The 17,760-nt window shown below is 47.4% G+C and overlaps 1 protein-coding gene across 3 annotated transcripts; it reads left to right on the top strand.

Moving 5' to 3' along the window:
• Window positions 1–159: 159 nt before the first annotated feature.
• Window positions 160–16,787, top strand: LOC144723311 (mitochondrial calcium uniporter regulator 1-like). Of its 3 annotated transcripts, none has more exons than XR_013586144.1 (9): window positions 160–6,071; window positions 8,533–8,636; window positions 9,155–9,256; window positions 9,538–9,579; window positions 10,651–10,722; window positions 10,896–10,949; window positions 11,709–11,823; window positions 12,980–13,086; window positions 16,309–16,787. XR_013586144.1 is itself a non-coding variant. In XM_078601951.1 (9 exons), the coding sequence occupies exons 1-8, from the start codon at window positions 5,675–5,677 to the stop codon at window positions 13,033–13,035; spliced, it is 942 nt and encodes a 313-aa protein (XP_078458077.1). In that variant the 5' UTR covers window positions 160–5,674; the 3' UTR covers window positions 13,036–13,078; window positions 16,309–16,787. The 3 variants fall into 3 exon arrangements, 2 of the variants coding, with proteins under 2 accessions (XP_078458077.1, XP_078458076.1); XM_078601951.1 differs by having other exon boundaries at window positions 12,980–13,078; XM_078601950.1 differs by having other exon boundaries at window positions 12,980–16,787.
• Window positions 16,788–17,760: the final 973 nt, after the last annotated feature.

Raw genomic sequence — 17,760 nt, 5'->3', positions numbered from 1 at the left:
AGAGCGACGGAAAGTGGCACGGGGAGCACGGGAGGGGATTGGGTCGGGTGGGGGGGTGCTCGGCCGCGAGTGTCGCCCCCCACGGAGGCGAGACGCGTGGCCGGTGGTGGCGGCCGTGATGCTGGGGACACGAGCGACGACGACAGCCTCCTGTCGTGCTGAGTGGACGGCGCCAGGACCCTAAGCCACCGCCGCCCTCTCCCCACCTCCACCGCCCGCCCGGCCTTTGCACCGGCAGTGGCGGATCGCCAGATTCTGATCCACCGCCTGTGTTATCTCTCTCTCTCGTGTGTGTGATGTGTTCAACTTGTTGATTGTCTCCCCACAGACAAGTGATGTTTTCGAGGAATTACGGGCAAAAGACGAATCTGTTCTGCCATTCCTCGGCGCTGCAGAGCATGTGGTCGCAAACAAGAGGCTACCCCCATCCACTGCCTGCTCAAGCACCGTAATTAGTGGGCAAATATTGTCAAATCTTCCCTTAATCTCTCAGTCTGGAGAGCATCGAATGGCAAACGTGGGGACCGGTTTGACAATGGAATCATTTGGCAAGGTGTTCAGGCGCTAATAATTCACGCTCGCCCCATGCTCCCACGCAGCCCTACCTTTCGTAACGTTTCATACCTAGAAATAATTTCGTACAAGCAAAAAAAAGGGATGCATTGGTCCAAAGATTTTGCGAAGTTTGGCATTATTTACAAGCTTGCATAGTGCTGCAGCGAAGGGTGAGTTCTAGAACAGTGTCTTGGATGATGGGTGGTGTGGATGAGGCTGGGGAGGGAACGGTCTTCTCGGGGGGAGACTGGGGATTCACCATAGAGCCTCCGCCGCCGCCGAAGGAAGGAACAAGACCAGCCTCGGGCAATCAATGCATTTGATGAGCGGGGAGTGCAGCGGGGGGGGGGGGGGCGCCTCTGCGTCTGTTATTTTTAACGGAAGCTTGCCGAGCCGGCAATGGTGGCAGGTTTTTTTGCGGGACGTCACACGCCGCTTCCCTCGGTGCCGTAGAGTGGCATCAATTCCACGCTCGTTAGTGTTGCGCGGTGCACACGTGCCCCCTGTGAGAGGCCCCGTGGGAGAGTTCGCTCTGCGATCGGGCCACACGGCACTCAAAATTCCTCCTACCTCGACTGCCTCCTGCTATAACCACCGGGAGCCATCCCAGCCAATGTGGGTGAGAGCAACATCTGTTGGACAATTATCTAGGGCCTCTAGAATTTTGAGATTTTCATGTTGGACCCCCCCTCTACAGGCAGAGCTCACAAACCGATCTGTCACATCAGTCTCCTGACTACTGTGATCTTTGCACTTTTATAGCAACTACGCTAAGCTGTTGCCGAAATATAACAATGTAAGATATTTGAGAGTTGATGGAATGAAAAAAAGATATATTATAGTAATTATAATTATATTAAAGGGTAGGTACATTTACGGCGATTAATGGTACACATTTTTAGTGTTTAGAAAATAAAGGAATATGTGCTTGCTTTATTTGCTTTAGGATAAAAAATAGGACATGTACAGCAGTGTTTATTGGTCACAATGAATGTTGTGTGGGGAATCCTGACTTGGGAACTTTGAATCAACCTGTGCTGGGCACAGCAGTGCGGGCTAAGACTTATTTTGCCTGTGGACGTAAGCTTCAGAACCTATGCGGGGAGGGTTTGAGAGAAGAAAAAAAACTACACCAAGCATTGCCCAGTATTTTTTTAGCGTTATGATGGAGTACGGTTTCAGGCACTCACAATGCAGCATCGAGCTTTAATGAACTTGCATTATTTAGTCTACTCTGCATATGCAGAGAGATTTGATTAATTGCGTGCGATGTTTAGAGGTGCTTGTAAATTCGTTGTTGAGCACTTTTGCTTCAAGGCTGCTTGCTTCAGTGGTGTTGGGATGGTGGTTACTTGGTAGAGGCATTTTCTTTGAGCGCTTAGGTGGAGAATACAAAAAACGGGGCCAGGGCAGACTGATGATTATCTGAACCGATGTGGACTTGGCCCCGTCTCGATCAGATACCGTGAAATCCACATTGCACGATCGTTAAACGCAATGAAACCTACAGCAGCGCCCAGCGACAGGTGGGATGGGACAGCACATTGCACTGTGATGTCAAATACCACTTCTGAGTCCACCCCAGGTCTCCCTTGCACTGTCTGCTTGCTTGCTTGCTTTGTAGAAGGATGTTTTGTGTCTTCGTTTTTACATTTTGATGGCAACCTTCATGAATTTAATATTAGTCAGATAAGCATTGAATGCACTGACGAATGAACTTTGTGATCAGAGTTTGGACATCAATTGAAAAGGGCAAATGCTGGCCTGCGAGGTGGGTAGATGGGCAGACCTTGAAATTCCCTATCGGCTATACAGGACATCTGTATCCATGGGATCTGGATGTTGTAACAAACCCACATTATTAAAGGGGAACTTTTGTGGTGTTGTCATAGCAGAATAATGCTGCCAGCCTTTTAACCTGAGCTGTGTGTTTCAGTTGAAAAGACAAATAATGTTTGTTCTATGTTAAATTAGACTTAATAGGAAAATAATGTCGCATTTAAGAGCTGTTGTTGTGGGAAATGGGTGAATGTAGTGTATACTGTTAAATCGAAAAATTCCAAAGTTGTTACTGGTCTTGAGAGCAGACAACTTAAAGGGGGATACTGAAATCATTTTGCAGAGGGACGGGGTATCATTTATAAGACGCGGAAAATATGATGCTGAGTAAACACCATGGACGAGCAGTAAATGCATTACTCTGGCTCCCCATCTCCGCCCGGTTTTTGTCGCATCTTGTGTCTACCCCCTTGGACCTCTTTTTTTTTTCCTCCCAACGACGACTAAGCGGTGCCGGAGCTGCGCCAAGCCAAGCCCGGCGTGGCTCAAGGGGCCAGCAGGTTTTTTACGGAAGCTGTGAGCTGTGCCACTGACGTGACATGCAATGAGTTGGTCGAGACGCATGTAGATAACACGTATGATGATAATTATTGACTCTCTGGCCTCGGTTGGCCCTTGGTCATATTCATGTTTTGTGAGGTCAGTGTGTCATGGTCTTGTTCTGGTTCGGCTCGACACATAGCTTGTGGAAAACCACCCGTAACCATGATGAGGGCCCTGTGCTGGCTTGAATCCGATGTGCCGGTGGACAAGGTATTATATTTCATGCGTTGTGAAGCATTATGCCCACCAGCGCTACCTGGATCATGATTTAGGCCATTGCTGATTTGCAAACTCCTGCTTTGTAATCAGTGCTCAAAGAGCAGGGGTGGTGTATTTGCAATTACGATCCAGTGATGCAACACAATTTGCTAGTTTTGCAACTTAAAACGCAAACATTCGCTTACAGAATGTTTGTGAGAACTGCATCGATGCCATTTCATGCTCTGCTCGCCTAACTTTGTCAACTGGTTTCTGACATCGTCTGGCTGGTGATATTAGAGACTGGCTTTAGAGCCAAATTATCGTTAACTTTTTCGACGTGAAGGAATATGCACCCGTTTAGTACAATTAGGCCTTTTTACAACTTTAAAATACATCTATTTGGTTGAACTGTCTCAACTAAACCATATGAAACCCGGTTAAAAATGTATTTGTCAAAACGTTGCATGTTATTACCCCAAAGGGGTAGTGTCGTTTATTCATCTTTTAAACATTTTGATCAACAATTGTGCTCAATTTAAATTATTTCATGTAAAGGATTATTGTCAGACAATGCAGCTACCGCTAACCCCGTGGTCTTGAGAGGTCAGGGTTGAGAGATACATCGGATGCTGTCGAGTTATGTGTCTCGACAACACTGCCCTAGCAGAGCGACCACCCACGCAGGTTTGATATGTAGCAAGAGGCCATCGAGATTCAATGCCACGCGCAAGGCTGCACAATACAAGGCTTCCTCGGAGCCTTCTTCAGAGGAAACCCTCCCTTGAAAACGGGTTGTTGGGTCGATTTGCTGCTGTCTGCGCATTATAAAAGTGTACATAAAGAAGAGTCTTAAAATAAACGACTACAATGTGTGTTCTCTTTATGCTCTGATTGCAGAATTTTATTTTGTAACTGTAAAACAGCAGAATCTATATTTGTCTTGTGGCACCAAGATTGCCTTTTTCGTATGTCGCTTATCTCATATCTTACTCTGTCCCATCCCGTCTTCTCCCAATCTCGACTGCCCTTCTGTGCCTCCCTCGCCCTGCGTCCAGTCCCTTCTTGTTCCTACACTGGAACAAACACCCACTGCATATTAAATAATCATCTTCACCGACATGCTACTTCCGTCCCTCAACCCCCATCTCTTCTCCCTTGTCCATCCTGCTACTGCCTGCCCCGGCCCCGCAGCTACGACCAGGCCTACCCCAAACCCTATAACTACCAAAACCCTATTACTACCCAAAACCCTCAACCACTCCCCATCTGTCCTGTCACCATAACCACACCACTTTTAATAACGCCACACTTTATTTAAACCACTAGCATGTTACGTACGATTTGTATTACTCTTGTAAAACGTCTTGAATTAAAGCGCGATATAAATTTATGTAAGATAAAATTTGATTTAGAGGGTAGCGAGAGCAGGTTGGAAATTATTTTAGAAAGCTGAAATTGATTGTCAAGAGCAATACGTGCATACCAATGTGCCTAAAGTGTTCAATCGGGGTACAGTATATTTGCTTGCTATGACATGGATCGGAAACATTGACCCTGAAAAACATTGAAACGAATCTGAAATGTACGCGAAGCTTGAAAATTCATGCATTTAATTACAGAGGGTCACAATGAGGAACACATGGATCAGAACAAACGTGAAACACTTAACAGAAAACTGAACTGGGCTTGAGCAGTAAAGGTCGTTTGGAAGGTGAGGGAGCGGTGGCCGAGATGTACGTTGAACGTATTTCGCACCGTACGTAGCCAAGCGTGCTAATTAAGAGGTGCGGGGAGAAGAACGAAACAAAAAAAGTCCTAAAGAAATGAGTTTTCAATATACATTTACAAGTGCATAGCTCCAATGGCTTCCTAATATCGGACGGAAGGTCGTTACAAAAGGCCGCAGTAACGCAACTGCAAGCTCGCGATGCGGTGACCGTCTTTGCACGATGGCCGAGCCAAAAGCCGCCGCCGCTGCTACGAGGATGACGGAATGAGAGGTGGATTGACAGGTCGAGGAGCAAACTTCCACCCCGGAGATTGCGCAGCGGTGCGATCATCTCGTTTGCAGGAGCTTGCTAAATCGAATGGCCGTCATCCAGCAGTGGACAGCGATTAAACAAACGCCAGGATCACAACAACAACAACCGCCATTCGCCACTAAGTGGCGGTGACGTCACCACGACGCTTGTGCCAGGCCATGTGCACCTTGAGGCCACGTGAAGTGTCGAACGCCCGCTGGCAGGAGGTCACGGGGCAGACCCAGCAGGTGCCACGGGTCGACTGACTGAGATGACCGAGATGACTGGCTGATGCACCACCTGTGCCCCCTACTGTGTCAACGGGATCACGCAACTACAGACAGCAGCAAGCATCGCCATCCGCCTACCCACCACCACCTCATGTTCTTCTGTTTGGGTCTCCCCGCACGTGTTGCTCCCACCACGTGGCTTCCTTGTCACGTGGTGCGGACTGCGTGACCCCCCCCCCCACCGGGCTGCGTGACCCCCCGGGCAACCGTGCAGCAGGAGTCGCGATGTCGCCCGGCTGCCGCTTCTTTCGTCCTCGCGGGCTCCTCGCGGGCTCCTCGTCGTCTCTCTCCTCCTTCGCCACCTCCAGATGCTTCGCCCCCTTCACCTCGTTCTCCTCGTCCACGCCCGGTCGCTCGCTCACGGCTGTAGCCGCAGCGAGGAGGCGCCCGGGCCTAGGCCTGGACGTCTTCCGCGGGCCCCCCGCCCTCGCCTGGATTACCAGCCGGGGACCCTGCGGTGGCGGCGGCGGCGGCGCCGGCGATGTCGCCGCCCCGTCCCGTGGATTTCGCACGGCCGAGCTGCGGTTAAACTACGACCTGAGGCAGGTGGACCTGACCTCGACGGAGAGCCGCAAGTTCCACTTTGACACGCACGCCATGGTGCGTCTCTTGGAGAGCAATGGTACGCGGTGGGGTGGTGGTCAAAGTGGTGAAGGTTGTGCTGGTCCCGAAGGTGGTGTCGTGTCTGTGGTCTCTGGAGGCGAAGACGCTTTCGGAGACAAGAGCCAAGGGTTGATGGAACACGTGGAGATTTGGTGGTTGCCGGCAGTGGGCCAGTGAACCCGTCTGTGCGGACGCTCGTCTTGTGGCCAAATCACGCGGAATGCGCCTCATCTCGGGGGTTAAGCCTGGTCAGTGTTTCGTTAGATGGCCATGAACAACCAGGTTCTCGGGAGTGACGGGGTTACGTGTTTGGTAAGAAGATGGTAATGCACACCAATAATTACACTACTTCTGCGGCTTAGTTCCACACCTTTAACCACTGCGCACTGACCAGCGTGGTGAAGTATGGTCACATAATCCTCACGACCCGCACAGTGTGAGGAGACCCTCGTCCACCAGTTGGTGAATTGTGGCTTCGTTACCATCGGTATTTCTCTGCTGCTCCCCTGTCATTGTTACCATCTCACACTGATGTCATTCATACATTTCCAATATGACTAGAGCGTCTATACGATAGGTACACGTGTGTTTTAGATGCTCTTCACACAAGCTCACAGTGTACTCACTCGCCACAGTCCATTCTCAATCCACTGCTGTCCGCCTGTCTTATAATCACTTCATAACATCACCAAACATGAGCCTTCAACATGCGCCAACCCTTGTTCTTCAATGTCCTCTGACCCGCCCGTACTGGACATGTGTAAAGAAAAGAGCTTCATAGCTTATCGGATTCAATTTAGGATAAATCAAAATTCTGATTCTTTGGTTGGTCCCCACAATTCATTTCTGGTGAATTCCCAATGTGGGTCTGTCCATAGCTAGGTTGCCGCAGCCACGCTGGGATTAACCGCCTTGTGCATGCCCTTCTGGGCCGGCACCATACAGTGACATCCCAATGTCACTACACAGGCAACAGCATACAAACCCCCCGACCTGCGCAATAACAAGCATCTAACATCAACATAATAAGACCATGGGAACCTCATTTGCCAGTGAAATTATGATAATTGGTTTTTTTACCCTTATATCTGGCAACAAAACTGACACCTTTTTTACAAGGAGTCATGTTTGCATAGACCGCAATACTTGCAGTCATAATACAAACAAAAGACATAACTCTGATAATGTGCACTGTCCTTGAAGTTGATTGGTCCACACCCGAGACAGCTTTCCTTAGAGCCTAGTCTCACATGGGTTGGACCAGATGATGCCAAAAGGCGCACTTGAAGTTGATTGGTCCACACCCGAGACAGCTTTCCTTAGAGCCTAGTCTCACATGGGTTGGACCAGATGCGCCTTTTGGCGTCATCTGGTCCAACCCATCTGGTCCAACCCGTGTGAGACTAGGACCAGATGCGCCTTTTGGCGTCATCTGGTCCAACCCATGTGAGACTAGGCTCTAAGGAAAGCTGTCTCGGGTGTGGACCAATCAACTTCAAGGACGGTGCACATTATCAGAGTTATGTCTTTTGTTTGTATTATGACTGCAGGTATTGCGGTCTATGCAAACATGACTCCTTGTAAAAAAGGTGTCAGTTTTGTTGCCAGATATAAGGGTAAAAAAACCAATTATCAACATAATAAGAGTTATAACGTACTGCACAATGCACCCTTTGACAAAATAACACGTTCAGGGATCTTATTAAATACACACTCTGTTCCAAGTGTTAGCAATTTGCTGTTTTATCATGACTCGCATTAAGTAGCTGCTTTTAAAGAAAATCGACCTAGTTGAAAGAAGGAATGGGCTGAAGCCATAAAATACCGTGTGCATCTTACTCTCCGCACATCTTGACAAGAGGTTTTATTTGGTCCGTACTGGCAGCTGTAATATTGATCAGAAACATGGACATTAGCAAAAATGTAACAGAAGACCGTGCAGAGATGCATGCCCAGAATTACACTGAGAAAGGAGTGCATGGATCAAAAAGCAAATGCAAATCAGAGACATTGTATTAATTCTTGAGAAAAGTGGGCTTTGACAGGACACATCGCTCGCAGGGATGATGGCCATTGGACGAGACTAACCATGGTACAGCAGCCAAAAGTACAGAATACCTCAAAGTGGACAGCCATAGCAAAGATGGAGTGATGATATCAGTTCGTGGTGGGAGTTATTTTTATCCCGGTTGATAAGCACAGGCCCAGTGGCCAAAAACTCCAGAGCCTTGAGCCACAAATAGCACTATTGAAGGGTTCATAGACATGGTTATGTAATTCTTGAATTGAGCAAGGCTATAGGAACTTGGGAAAAGAGATGATGAGAAGGATGAGATGGTGCAAGGTGGCTTTTAGGACTGAGCCTGGCAGATAATGATGCTTACAGAACTGTGGTAATATTTCATACTGCGAAAGGCTCCGTCCCGCCATGAGCCCGTAGGCATATTCCACTGTCGCCGTCCCATTTGCTTCGCCGACAGGGTTCACCACGGGGCAGGCGGAGGTGTTGGTCGCTGCCCTCGTCAAGATCCTCAGCGCCAACATGGAGGCCGTGTACCGTGAAATGGTCACCAAATCCCAGCAGGTGAGGCCAGTGTCAGGAGGGAAGGGAGGGCCCGCATGAGATAACAGCACGGATAATGCAAATCGTATTTAAATTTGGGACGGGATTATCATAGTTTGCATAATAATTGGGGTGAACACGTAGACTTTTTTGGTTTGTTTTTAAGTCCTTGGTCATTGCAGTCACAAATGAAAAGCAGCTAATAATAGAATCGATGCACTTAAAGGCACAAGTTGACAGGGAAATCTAATATTGCAATTTTTTTCGTAAGCACCGTTAATCCACACATGGACAATTGAGAGTTAACTGTAGGTGTCTTGATAGCTGTGCCGTGTGAGCTTTCTTCGCTCTGATTCTTGTGTTCCCTTTGGGCACTCCACAGGCAAACATGCTCGACAAAATAAATTAGCCTTGCATCTCACCGAGATTATTATTTTCAATAGTTTTCGAGACTCGGTGATTTAAATATTGCTTTGAACTTTGGGTGTCACTGAGTCACCTGATTCTCTGACCCTTGACCTGGATTCTGCTCACCACAGGAGATCATGCTACAGCAGGTGATGGCGCATCTGGCCGCTGTCAAGAAGGACATGATCATTCTGGAGAAGAGTGAATTCTCGGCCCTGCGAAACGACAATGAGGTGCTTGTGCCGTCCCGCGACAAACGGAATGAGCGACTGTTTTGTGTTATAGTTGTCATTTGCTACTCTTTTATCCCGATTGTCTTTATCGGCACCGTGCCGTAAGACAAAGTATTCATTCAGATTTCTTGTTACGACAGTACATGTACCAAATTTTAAATGATAAATCCAGTACCTCGATGTCTGAAAAGGAATAATTGTCATGTTCTTGATTCATAAAGTTGTATTGTAAAAGTATTATTTTTCTGACACCAGCCCCAAAATGTTCCCTGTTTGTGCAGAAGATGAAAATAGAGCTGATTCATCTGAAGAAACATTTTGAGGTGAGGCCAGCATTTTTTACTCATTGAGTAAAAAAGAAAATACATGCAAAAAAAACAGCATTTACATCATCCATTGCCACACTGTGGTTCTGCACTCCTACGTCTTTGCTCCCCACCTTCACCAACCGGCGCTGGCCAGTGTGATGAAGTGAAATAGCTCCCACGATCCACATGATGTATGGGGGCCCCCATCCTGTTGACAAAAAGCACCGCACGTGCCAACAAAATCATTTGTTAAACGTGCACGGCAAACACCAGATTTTGGGTGCATTACGGGACAGTGTACCGTCATGAAACCTGGCAGCCCCTTCTTATATTTGACCACCTGAGATACAAATGACATTAAGAAGGGGGGGAAATACAATTTTACTTCACAATTTAAGAGACTATTCTCAAACGCCCTGTGCTGTGGTTCAGCTTAACATTACAGCTGTCCCCTCTTGCTATTCTCGCTCTCCTAGGAACCAACCAACCAATCACACGGCCTCGTGCTGCACTGCCAGTAGGTCGCTGCTGATTGGCTGGTTGGTTCCCCGAAGGTGAGGGGGTGGTGAGTGAAGGAGAGGGGGCTTCGGCTGACCTGACGTCTAACTTTCGTGATCTATGTGCTTAAGTATAAGCCCATTGAGAAAAAGTCTCATTTGCTCAATTAACGTTTTACTTTCAATTGAAATTCAAACAAATGCCTCATTGGGCAATTCATGATATGTATTTTAGAGTAAAAAAAAAACACAATGGCCAAATCACACAGAATGCACCCAATCTCTCTTGTAATTGAAGCAGGTTTGGGTACGGATAGTGCTTTATTCAATGGGTGGTGACCCCCAGTGCACAGTAGGTTGTTGTAAGCTACACAGAACAGTGCAGACAAATCCATTGTATTACTGTGCTTCTATGACCCCCCACGTCTCTGCTGCACACCTTCACTCAACCCACACTGACTGAACGGGAGACCGATGACGGACTGGCTGGACTGCAATAAAATGTACTTGTGTCCGCGAAAGCGCTGTACTTCTCTCACGTCGCCATTGTGAGGATGAAGTTATGACCGGCAACTCCCATCCCTTTCAGGATGAATTCCTCAAAGTGAAATCGGATGCCAAGCTCGACATGAACCTGGAGAAAAGCCGCGTGAAGGAAATGGTAAAGAGGGAACGACAACATTGTGCCTCTCGCTGCGTTCATTCGCGTCTCCGTGGGCCTCGTGTGTCTGCGTGCCCTGCCTGTTCGCTTTGTTGGTGTAAACTTCATTATTGAAACACCCTTGATGTTCCCTTTGGGTTATGCGTGTATTTCTCCTACACCCCTGTTGACAGTTTTCTGACCAGGAAAAGAAACTCCTGGAGATGAGGACGGAAATTGTGGAACTGGTGAGTCCCTTAAAATCATTCGCTCTGGCTGCCCCGAAGGTCACCACCGACATAATCAGCTGTTGCACAATCGATTGTCGGATAAAGATTTCACCATGCCGATTATAAATAAGCTGGAAATAAATTGTTATATTACCCATTGAACGCGCTTTTCTTCCTGTGTCGCAACTTAAAGCATAGAACCTTGCCGACCTTAATTGTGTTGATATTTTGCGTAACTGACAGCGCGTGCATTATAAGCGTTGTAGATTGTGAAGCTGCAATGGTTAGAATGCTTACGGCAGGAGAAGCCAGCTGTGCTTGTATCTGTATTGGTGCGCTTTGATTCGGAAGTCACCCAACAACCTTCCCCACACCAGTGTTAATGGAAGCATATGTTGCTTATATCAAAAACAGCTTATCTCAGGTGTGTTTATATCCACGTGTCATTTATATGCAGCTTCATTTTTCCCGATTTGATGATTATTATTGCAAAATCAGTTTCATTCAGCTTTTCAAATGTATTTCACATTTTTATTGGATTAATTTTGCACGTTGCAGTACAGTACTTCGAGTATGACAAAAAAAATCTTAAAATTTCTATATCAAGAGTTCACTCAACATATGCTGTCATATCGTGTAAAAAAAAAAAACATCTTGGCAATGTCGTACCCCCGACGAGCCCCCTGTCCTGGGTGACACTGATGGACGAGCGGACGATGAGGTGTCCCCGACGATGTGAGCCCGACGTTGACTCGGTGATGACCTCGTGCGCTGCAGCATGCGGAGGAGGACCGAGCGCTCACCAAGACCAACAACCGCATCGACACGGAGATCGCCGGCCTCAAGACCATACTGGAGTCCAACAAGCTGGACACCATCAAGTACCTCGCAGGTACCACGGCTACGCCTGGAGCCAAGCGACGCTCCGTGAGGGGCGGCGTCAGTAGCCGATAGCAGTGTGGGATTGGGCAGGACGCTGCTTCGGTACAACGGATGACGGTCCGGTGGGAGAGACTAACAGCTTTTTTGCTTTTATTGTAACAAAACGCGAGCCCGGTACAGCATGCCACGCGGCTCACACAACCGGGTGTCACAATTCACGGAGGGCAGTCCCGACACAACTGAACTATATCAAGGAGGGGAGGTAGAAGGTGGGGAAAGAGGCCTGCTGCCCCAACCAAGTGAGGGACACCACGTCGGGGAGAAGATGAAAATGTAAATGAGGAGGGGATAACTGGGGAGGGGGGAGTATAACCAACCTAATGAGGGAAACCTGGGGTAGGGTGGCAATAGGGGGAGAGGGAAGAGATGTGGGCAGAAAGAGGGAGGGGCCCGACACCAACTGTTGATTGTTGGCCAAAGTGGAGGGGAAGGGTCCAAGGTGATGTTGACTTTGAGACGGAGCGATGACATTGGCTCGTGTCCAGTTGCCGGGTGGATTGTGATTGTTGCGTTGTGGGACTGAGGATGGCAGCGACTTGGGCGGGTCTTCATTCAGCAGTGGATTGATCACGGCTGATGATGATTCTTGTTGGTGATCTAGTATTGTGTCGTGAGTTATGAAATGTATATTATGAATGTATATTTTACTTTTGGTCATTACAAAACCATGGTGGAGCTGTGGTTTAGCGCACAGCGCGATGAGCCCGGTCACCTCGGTTCGATTCCCTGACATGGCTCGCATCAGTGGAGAGAGTGATATCTGAACCGGTTCTGGACATCCACTTCATTAACTTTCTCTGACCAACATAGTGAAGTTCGGTCAAACGACCCCCATAGCTGGCATGGCTTGAGGAGGTCTTCATTGAGCAGTGGATTGACCAAGGGCCGTATATTACGTTGTATATGCAGCCCAGCCTGGACCATTACAGCGTAGGTTTACTGCGTAGCTCCCCAATGTGTTTTCGGGTTGTGCCGCGTGTTGTTCGGCACGACGTCCGACGTTTACTCCACGTGCTGAGAGCCTCCTCCAGGTACTCAAAACTGAAATTAAACGACCGCAGCAGTTGAACTCACCGCGTTGCTTTGATGTCTTCTCTTCCACGCAGCATCTGTGTTTACGTGTCTGACCATCGCCCTCGGATTCTACCGACTCTGGTCCTGATTCGCCCGAGCCGCTCGGGGCGAGGAGAAGTCCCTGGGGGCGGGTGAGCGAGTGAGTTGTTGACTCTGGAAGAAACGGGTTTTGGAACCTTGGAAGAATTGCAGCTCCTTGGACGTGCGTGACCCGAGCAGATTTCCAGTTAGCAGTGCATGTGCCGTTTGCTTGATATCCGTCGCTTTAGCACACCGCTTAGAGCAGCAGGTGGAATATCGGGGCCAAGTTGTTGTCTTCGGAGTCCGTAGAGACAACTCTCAAGCACGGTGACGTGTGCTCAGACTGGGCCTGGAGTGGTGTAAGAGAAGTCTGCCTTCTCTCGGTACATTTCCGTGAGTTTCGCCCGAGCCTCTGCTGCCCCAGCGGCGTTGTTAAGCAATGGGTGTCCTTTTCTACTTGTTTACTCAAAAGATGAGCGTCTGTACATGTATAGCCCCTTTTGTCAAGACACTGTTGGGTGATAATCTCCCCCACGCCATGCCGGTTGCGGGGGTTATTTTACCATGCTTCACCACGCTGGTCAGTGCAGGTTGGTGAAAATAAGTCCTCATTAATTTCAACATATTTTGATGGAGAGACGAGAGGAGTGTGAGAGTGTGTGTAGCCTCAAATCAACTGTAAATCAGGGCATTAGAAACTTGTGCTGCCACGTTGTCTAATCCAGACCTAAGCTTCATGCTGCCACGGTTAATTAATTTTATTTTAACGCATTGAGTACCAGTCGCATATTGACTCGGGGACCATTTTTAAGGATACTAGCCGGGATTTCTCGACATTTTTTGCATTGGCTATACCAAGACAGCGACCTGCCATTGTTAAAAGGCCCTATACTGGCATGTGAATTGCACTCATTGTTTCTGCAGTTTAAATGTATTCTGATCATTTGTCAATGGGGAGGGTGAGGAGGGATGAGGAGGTGTAGTGATGAGGACATGAGGTGGTGTGCGGATGTTGGTGCCATCTTGCCGTTGTGGTGATGGTCGCCGTGATGTGGCGATGCTACGATATCGTAATGATATAAGGTCCACAATTATCGCAATGTCATTTTTGCTAAATATCATGAAATCGTGATTATTGTTGCTTATATTTCAAAAATATGTTATTTCCTGACAAAATATGAAATAACAATTCAAATTTCACTAATTCTAGATATATAGCTATTATCCATTAAATTAGTGGTTTGTAAAAAATTTTCCAGTTTGATGGATGTCATCATTTTCAGACAGCATGTACGTTATAGATTTAAAATTTGCAATAATTAAAAGACTTATGGCGGGCTCATGTTAAGTGAACTGCAGTATAACTTTTCTTAAGTGCTCCATATTATTCATCAACATTCATCAAAGCATTAAAGATTGAATAAAAATGCTAAATACACCAAGTTATGGGAAAATTATCTCGTGATAATCATATCGTCAGAAAATATATCGCCGCAACCATAGTGGTGAGTAGGAGGCCGAGTATGTTAGTTAAGTCCCAAGGTCAGAATTGCGCGAGTGAGAATGCGCGAGCTTTATCAATCCTTGCAAACGAGACGTGGGCATCATTACACCTTCACTTGCCCGTATCAGCTGTGAGACATTTCTTGCTGAAACGACAGAAAAGTCACTGTATCAGCTTGCCTTCTGAATCTCGAATACCTACCACAGCAGCAAGTACATGAACTTTGCTGCTCATGTGCTTTTTCGTGTTGACTTGCAATCGGCGCTATCGCGCTTTTATGATATCATCTTTCATATACAGTATTCTCAGAATTCTACTGCACCACAGGCATTGATTTGACTGAAAATATCTTCTTGCAGAGTGCAATTTGTAGGTGCCGGCTCATCGCCGTGGCTGCCATCCTGCTGCCTGTCTGTGGGGAGTGGTGGTGTAGTGGTTAGCGCGCTGCGCTATGAACCTGGCCACCCGAGTTCGATTCCCGCTCATGGCCAACACCAGTGACGATTTTTTGAACCGATCTTGGGCCTCCCCTAGGTCGACTCAGCCTCAAAATGAGTACCTAGTGCAGTGTGTAGAAAACATCGCCACTTGGGAGACAAAGGCGATCGGGCGTGGTGCCGGCCACCCACACTCCCTCATGTGCTGTGTCGGCCTTCATAGGTTCTCGCTAACAGCACTTCCCCAACAGTCTGTTAAGGCTATACGGGGGAGCTTTGTCTTGTCTTTGTTGTCTGTGTTTCCTCCGCGATTGTGAGATTCAATTTGTTTGAAGGACACAACAGGAAACGACAACAATATTAAAAGATGTGCAAGAAAGTTAGACGCACACCAAGCTTGTGGCCCGGTTGTTGATACAAATGCCTACGACTTGCGTTAGCGACTCGCTGCACAAATGTTGTGCGCTATATAAACCGGACTTATTCCATTATAAAAATCTGGTTACGTATTTAACCCAACTGGCACTCACAATTTTTATTATAAAATACAAGGAAAAGTGTGTCTTATCTGGAGAATATGGTAAAAATGTGTAATTTGCATAAAATCATTTGGCTTATTGAAATGTACATAATCATTTAAGCGTTACTGTTAATGTCTGAAGAAAGGTGTATGAGGGCGGGTGTGTTTTTTATGTAATGTGTGTGTTATAATTATGATTCCCATCATGCATTACTGCCACCCTCTTGCTCCGTACGACTGCCTCTCTCTCAACTTGGACTAAGTCTGTATTGATGTGCATAGTCAGCGTGACCTCTGCACGTCTCCTAAGCCAGGCTTAAGGCATGGAATCAGGGGGTGGGGGGGGAAACTGGTAGTGGTGCAGACTGTGTCTTTGGGATCCCGTTCTAGAACCCCTTCCATTGAATGCCCTTTACTTGAAGGAGGTGTGCCCCGTATAGTGCATATCAAGTTTAAGCGGCGCTTAATACCAGAGGTGTGGACTCGAGTCATGTGACTTGGACTCGAGTCAGACTCGAGTCATGAATTTGATGACTTGCGACTCGACTTGGACTTGCATAACAATGACTTTGTCCCACCTATGAGATGTGGACTCGAGTCATGTGACTTGGACTCGAGTCAGACTCGAGTCATGAATTTGATGACTTGCGACTCGACTTGGACTTGCATAACAATGACTTTGTCCCACCTCTGCTTAATACACACACCACCATTCATGACTCGTGAAGCTGCGTCACTTGTGGACCACCAGTGGAGTGCCGATTTGAGCTACGTTCTCCACTACCCTACTAATTTCCATATGAATGTAGTCGCTAATCAGCCACACAGCTGTAACAGAAGCTGTATAATGGTGAACTTGTTCCTGTCTCTTCATTACAGTTATATCCAGTCGCAGTGGCGGAGCTATCCGGTGTTGCAAGTGGTGCAACTGGGTTACGAAGAGGTGGGCGAGGTGGGAAACTAGACGGGGGGGAGGGTTCATTTCATTCCTTGCACCAGGGCCAATGCTAACCAGACGACGCTAATGGTCCAGTAATTGTGATCGCACACCCGTGGACAATTGTAAAACCCCAACTGTGCCTTGATTTTAATGATTGGCAAGAGCATGAAACCAGACCAAAGTATTTGCGCCGCATACTTCCCAATAGGACATTCTGACTGTTGAGGCTTAATGTGCGAAAAGTTGATTGTGTGTTCTGGCTATAAATGAAATTGAATTAAATCTGGGACGATTTCAGTGCAGTTGCCATCAAGTGTCGGGTCGTGACATTTACAAGCTTGCGGTAAAACGGATGAACTGAGGATGCTGCGACATGAACTTTTGAGATGATAAAATAAATCGGATTTGATTAATCGCACATCTTTTTCACTGGTTTTATTTATTTTACTGCTGTGCCGTGTTAAGTATAGTTATTTTGAGAATTTGAATTTTTCCCCCTCTCGAGTACTCGAATCGAGGTGTGCACCTGTGACACTCACCCAGAATGCACCCCAACTTGTCAGATCGGAGAAGCTAAGCAAGGTCGAGCCTGGATAGTGCTTGGATGAGTAACAACCACACAAAAACAGATGTTATAGGCTGCTTCAGAACTACGTTGTCAGCAGCAGAGCACCATGGAGTACTTCAACCGCACTGACCATCACAGTAATATCAAATGAATGACCTGCTTGCCATGGGAGAGGCTTTCAACAATGTACATGTACACACTGAACTTGCAGCTCCTACTAATGTCCACAAAATAATAATTAGCGTTGGTGAGAATATTAATTTAACAAAATGGATGAGCCTTTATATCTGTCTCTACATGAAAAGTAAGAATTTCTTACGCAAACCCATCGGCCACAACCCGGAAGCCCTTCACTTCAGCAGCATTGATTCAGCACAAGCAAACTCTGGAGCGGTTTCAACATACAGCGTCTCATCAGCAGTGCGGCTTGCTTGAATCAATGATGGTGAACTGCCAGATGTTTATATCGGCAAGGACGCTTGACTTACGATAGAGACGGGCAGAGAAACACGTGGAAAAACGGAACTGGACAGAGACGCAGGGAGATGCACAAGTGTTAACACTGAGCCACCCTGCCACGCACGTGAGCACGTGTCGTCCTACACCGGCGGATCTTAACCTGGGGTGCACGCACAACCTGGGGTGCACGCACCCCCTGGGGGATGCGAGATGCCTCTTCCTGAGAACCAAAGGCATGCAGGCTGCAGAAAAGGTTCAGAACCACTGTTCGAGACTGTCACTGCACGGATTCGCCACGTGTGGATTCACAATTGTGTGCTGGCACTGGAGATGCACACAAGTGATTCACGATTTTTTTGCACGA

Source organism: Lampetra planeri, chromosome 17 (genome assembly GCF_965212315.1).
Source record: "Lampetra planeri chromosome 17, kcLamPlan1.2.h2, whole genome shotgun sequence".
Classification (NCBI taxonomy): domain Eukaryota; kingdom Metazoa; phylum Chordata; class Hyperoartia; order Petromyzontiformes; family Petromyzontidae; genus Lampetra; species Lampetra planeri.
The sequence above is the reverse complement of the archived record's forward strand: the minus strand, read 5'-3'. Positions and strand labels throughout refer to the sequence as shown.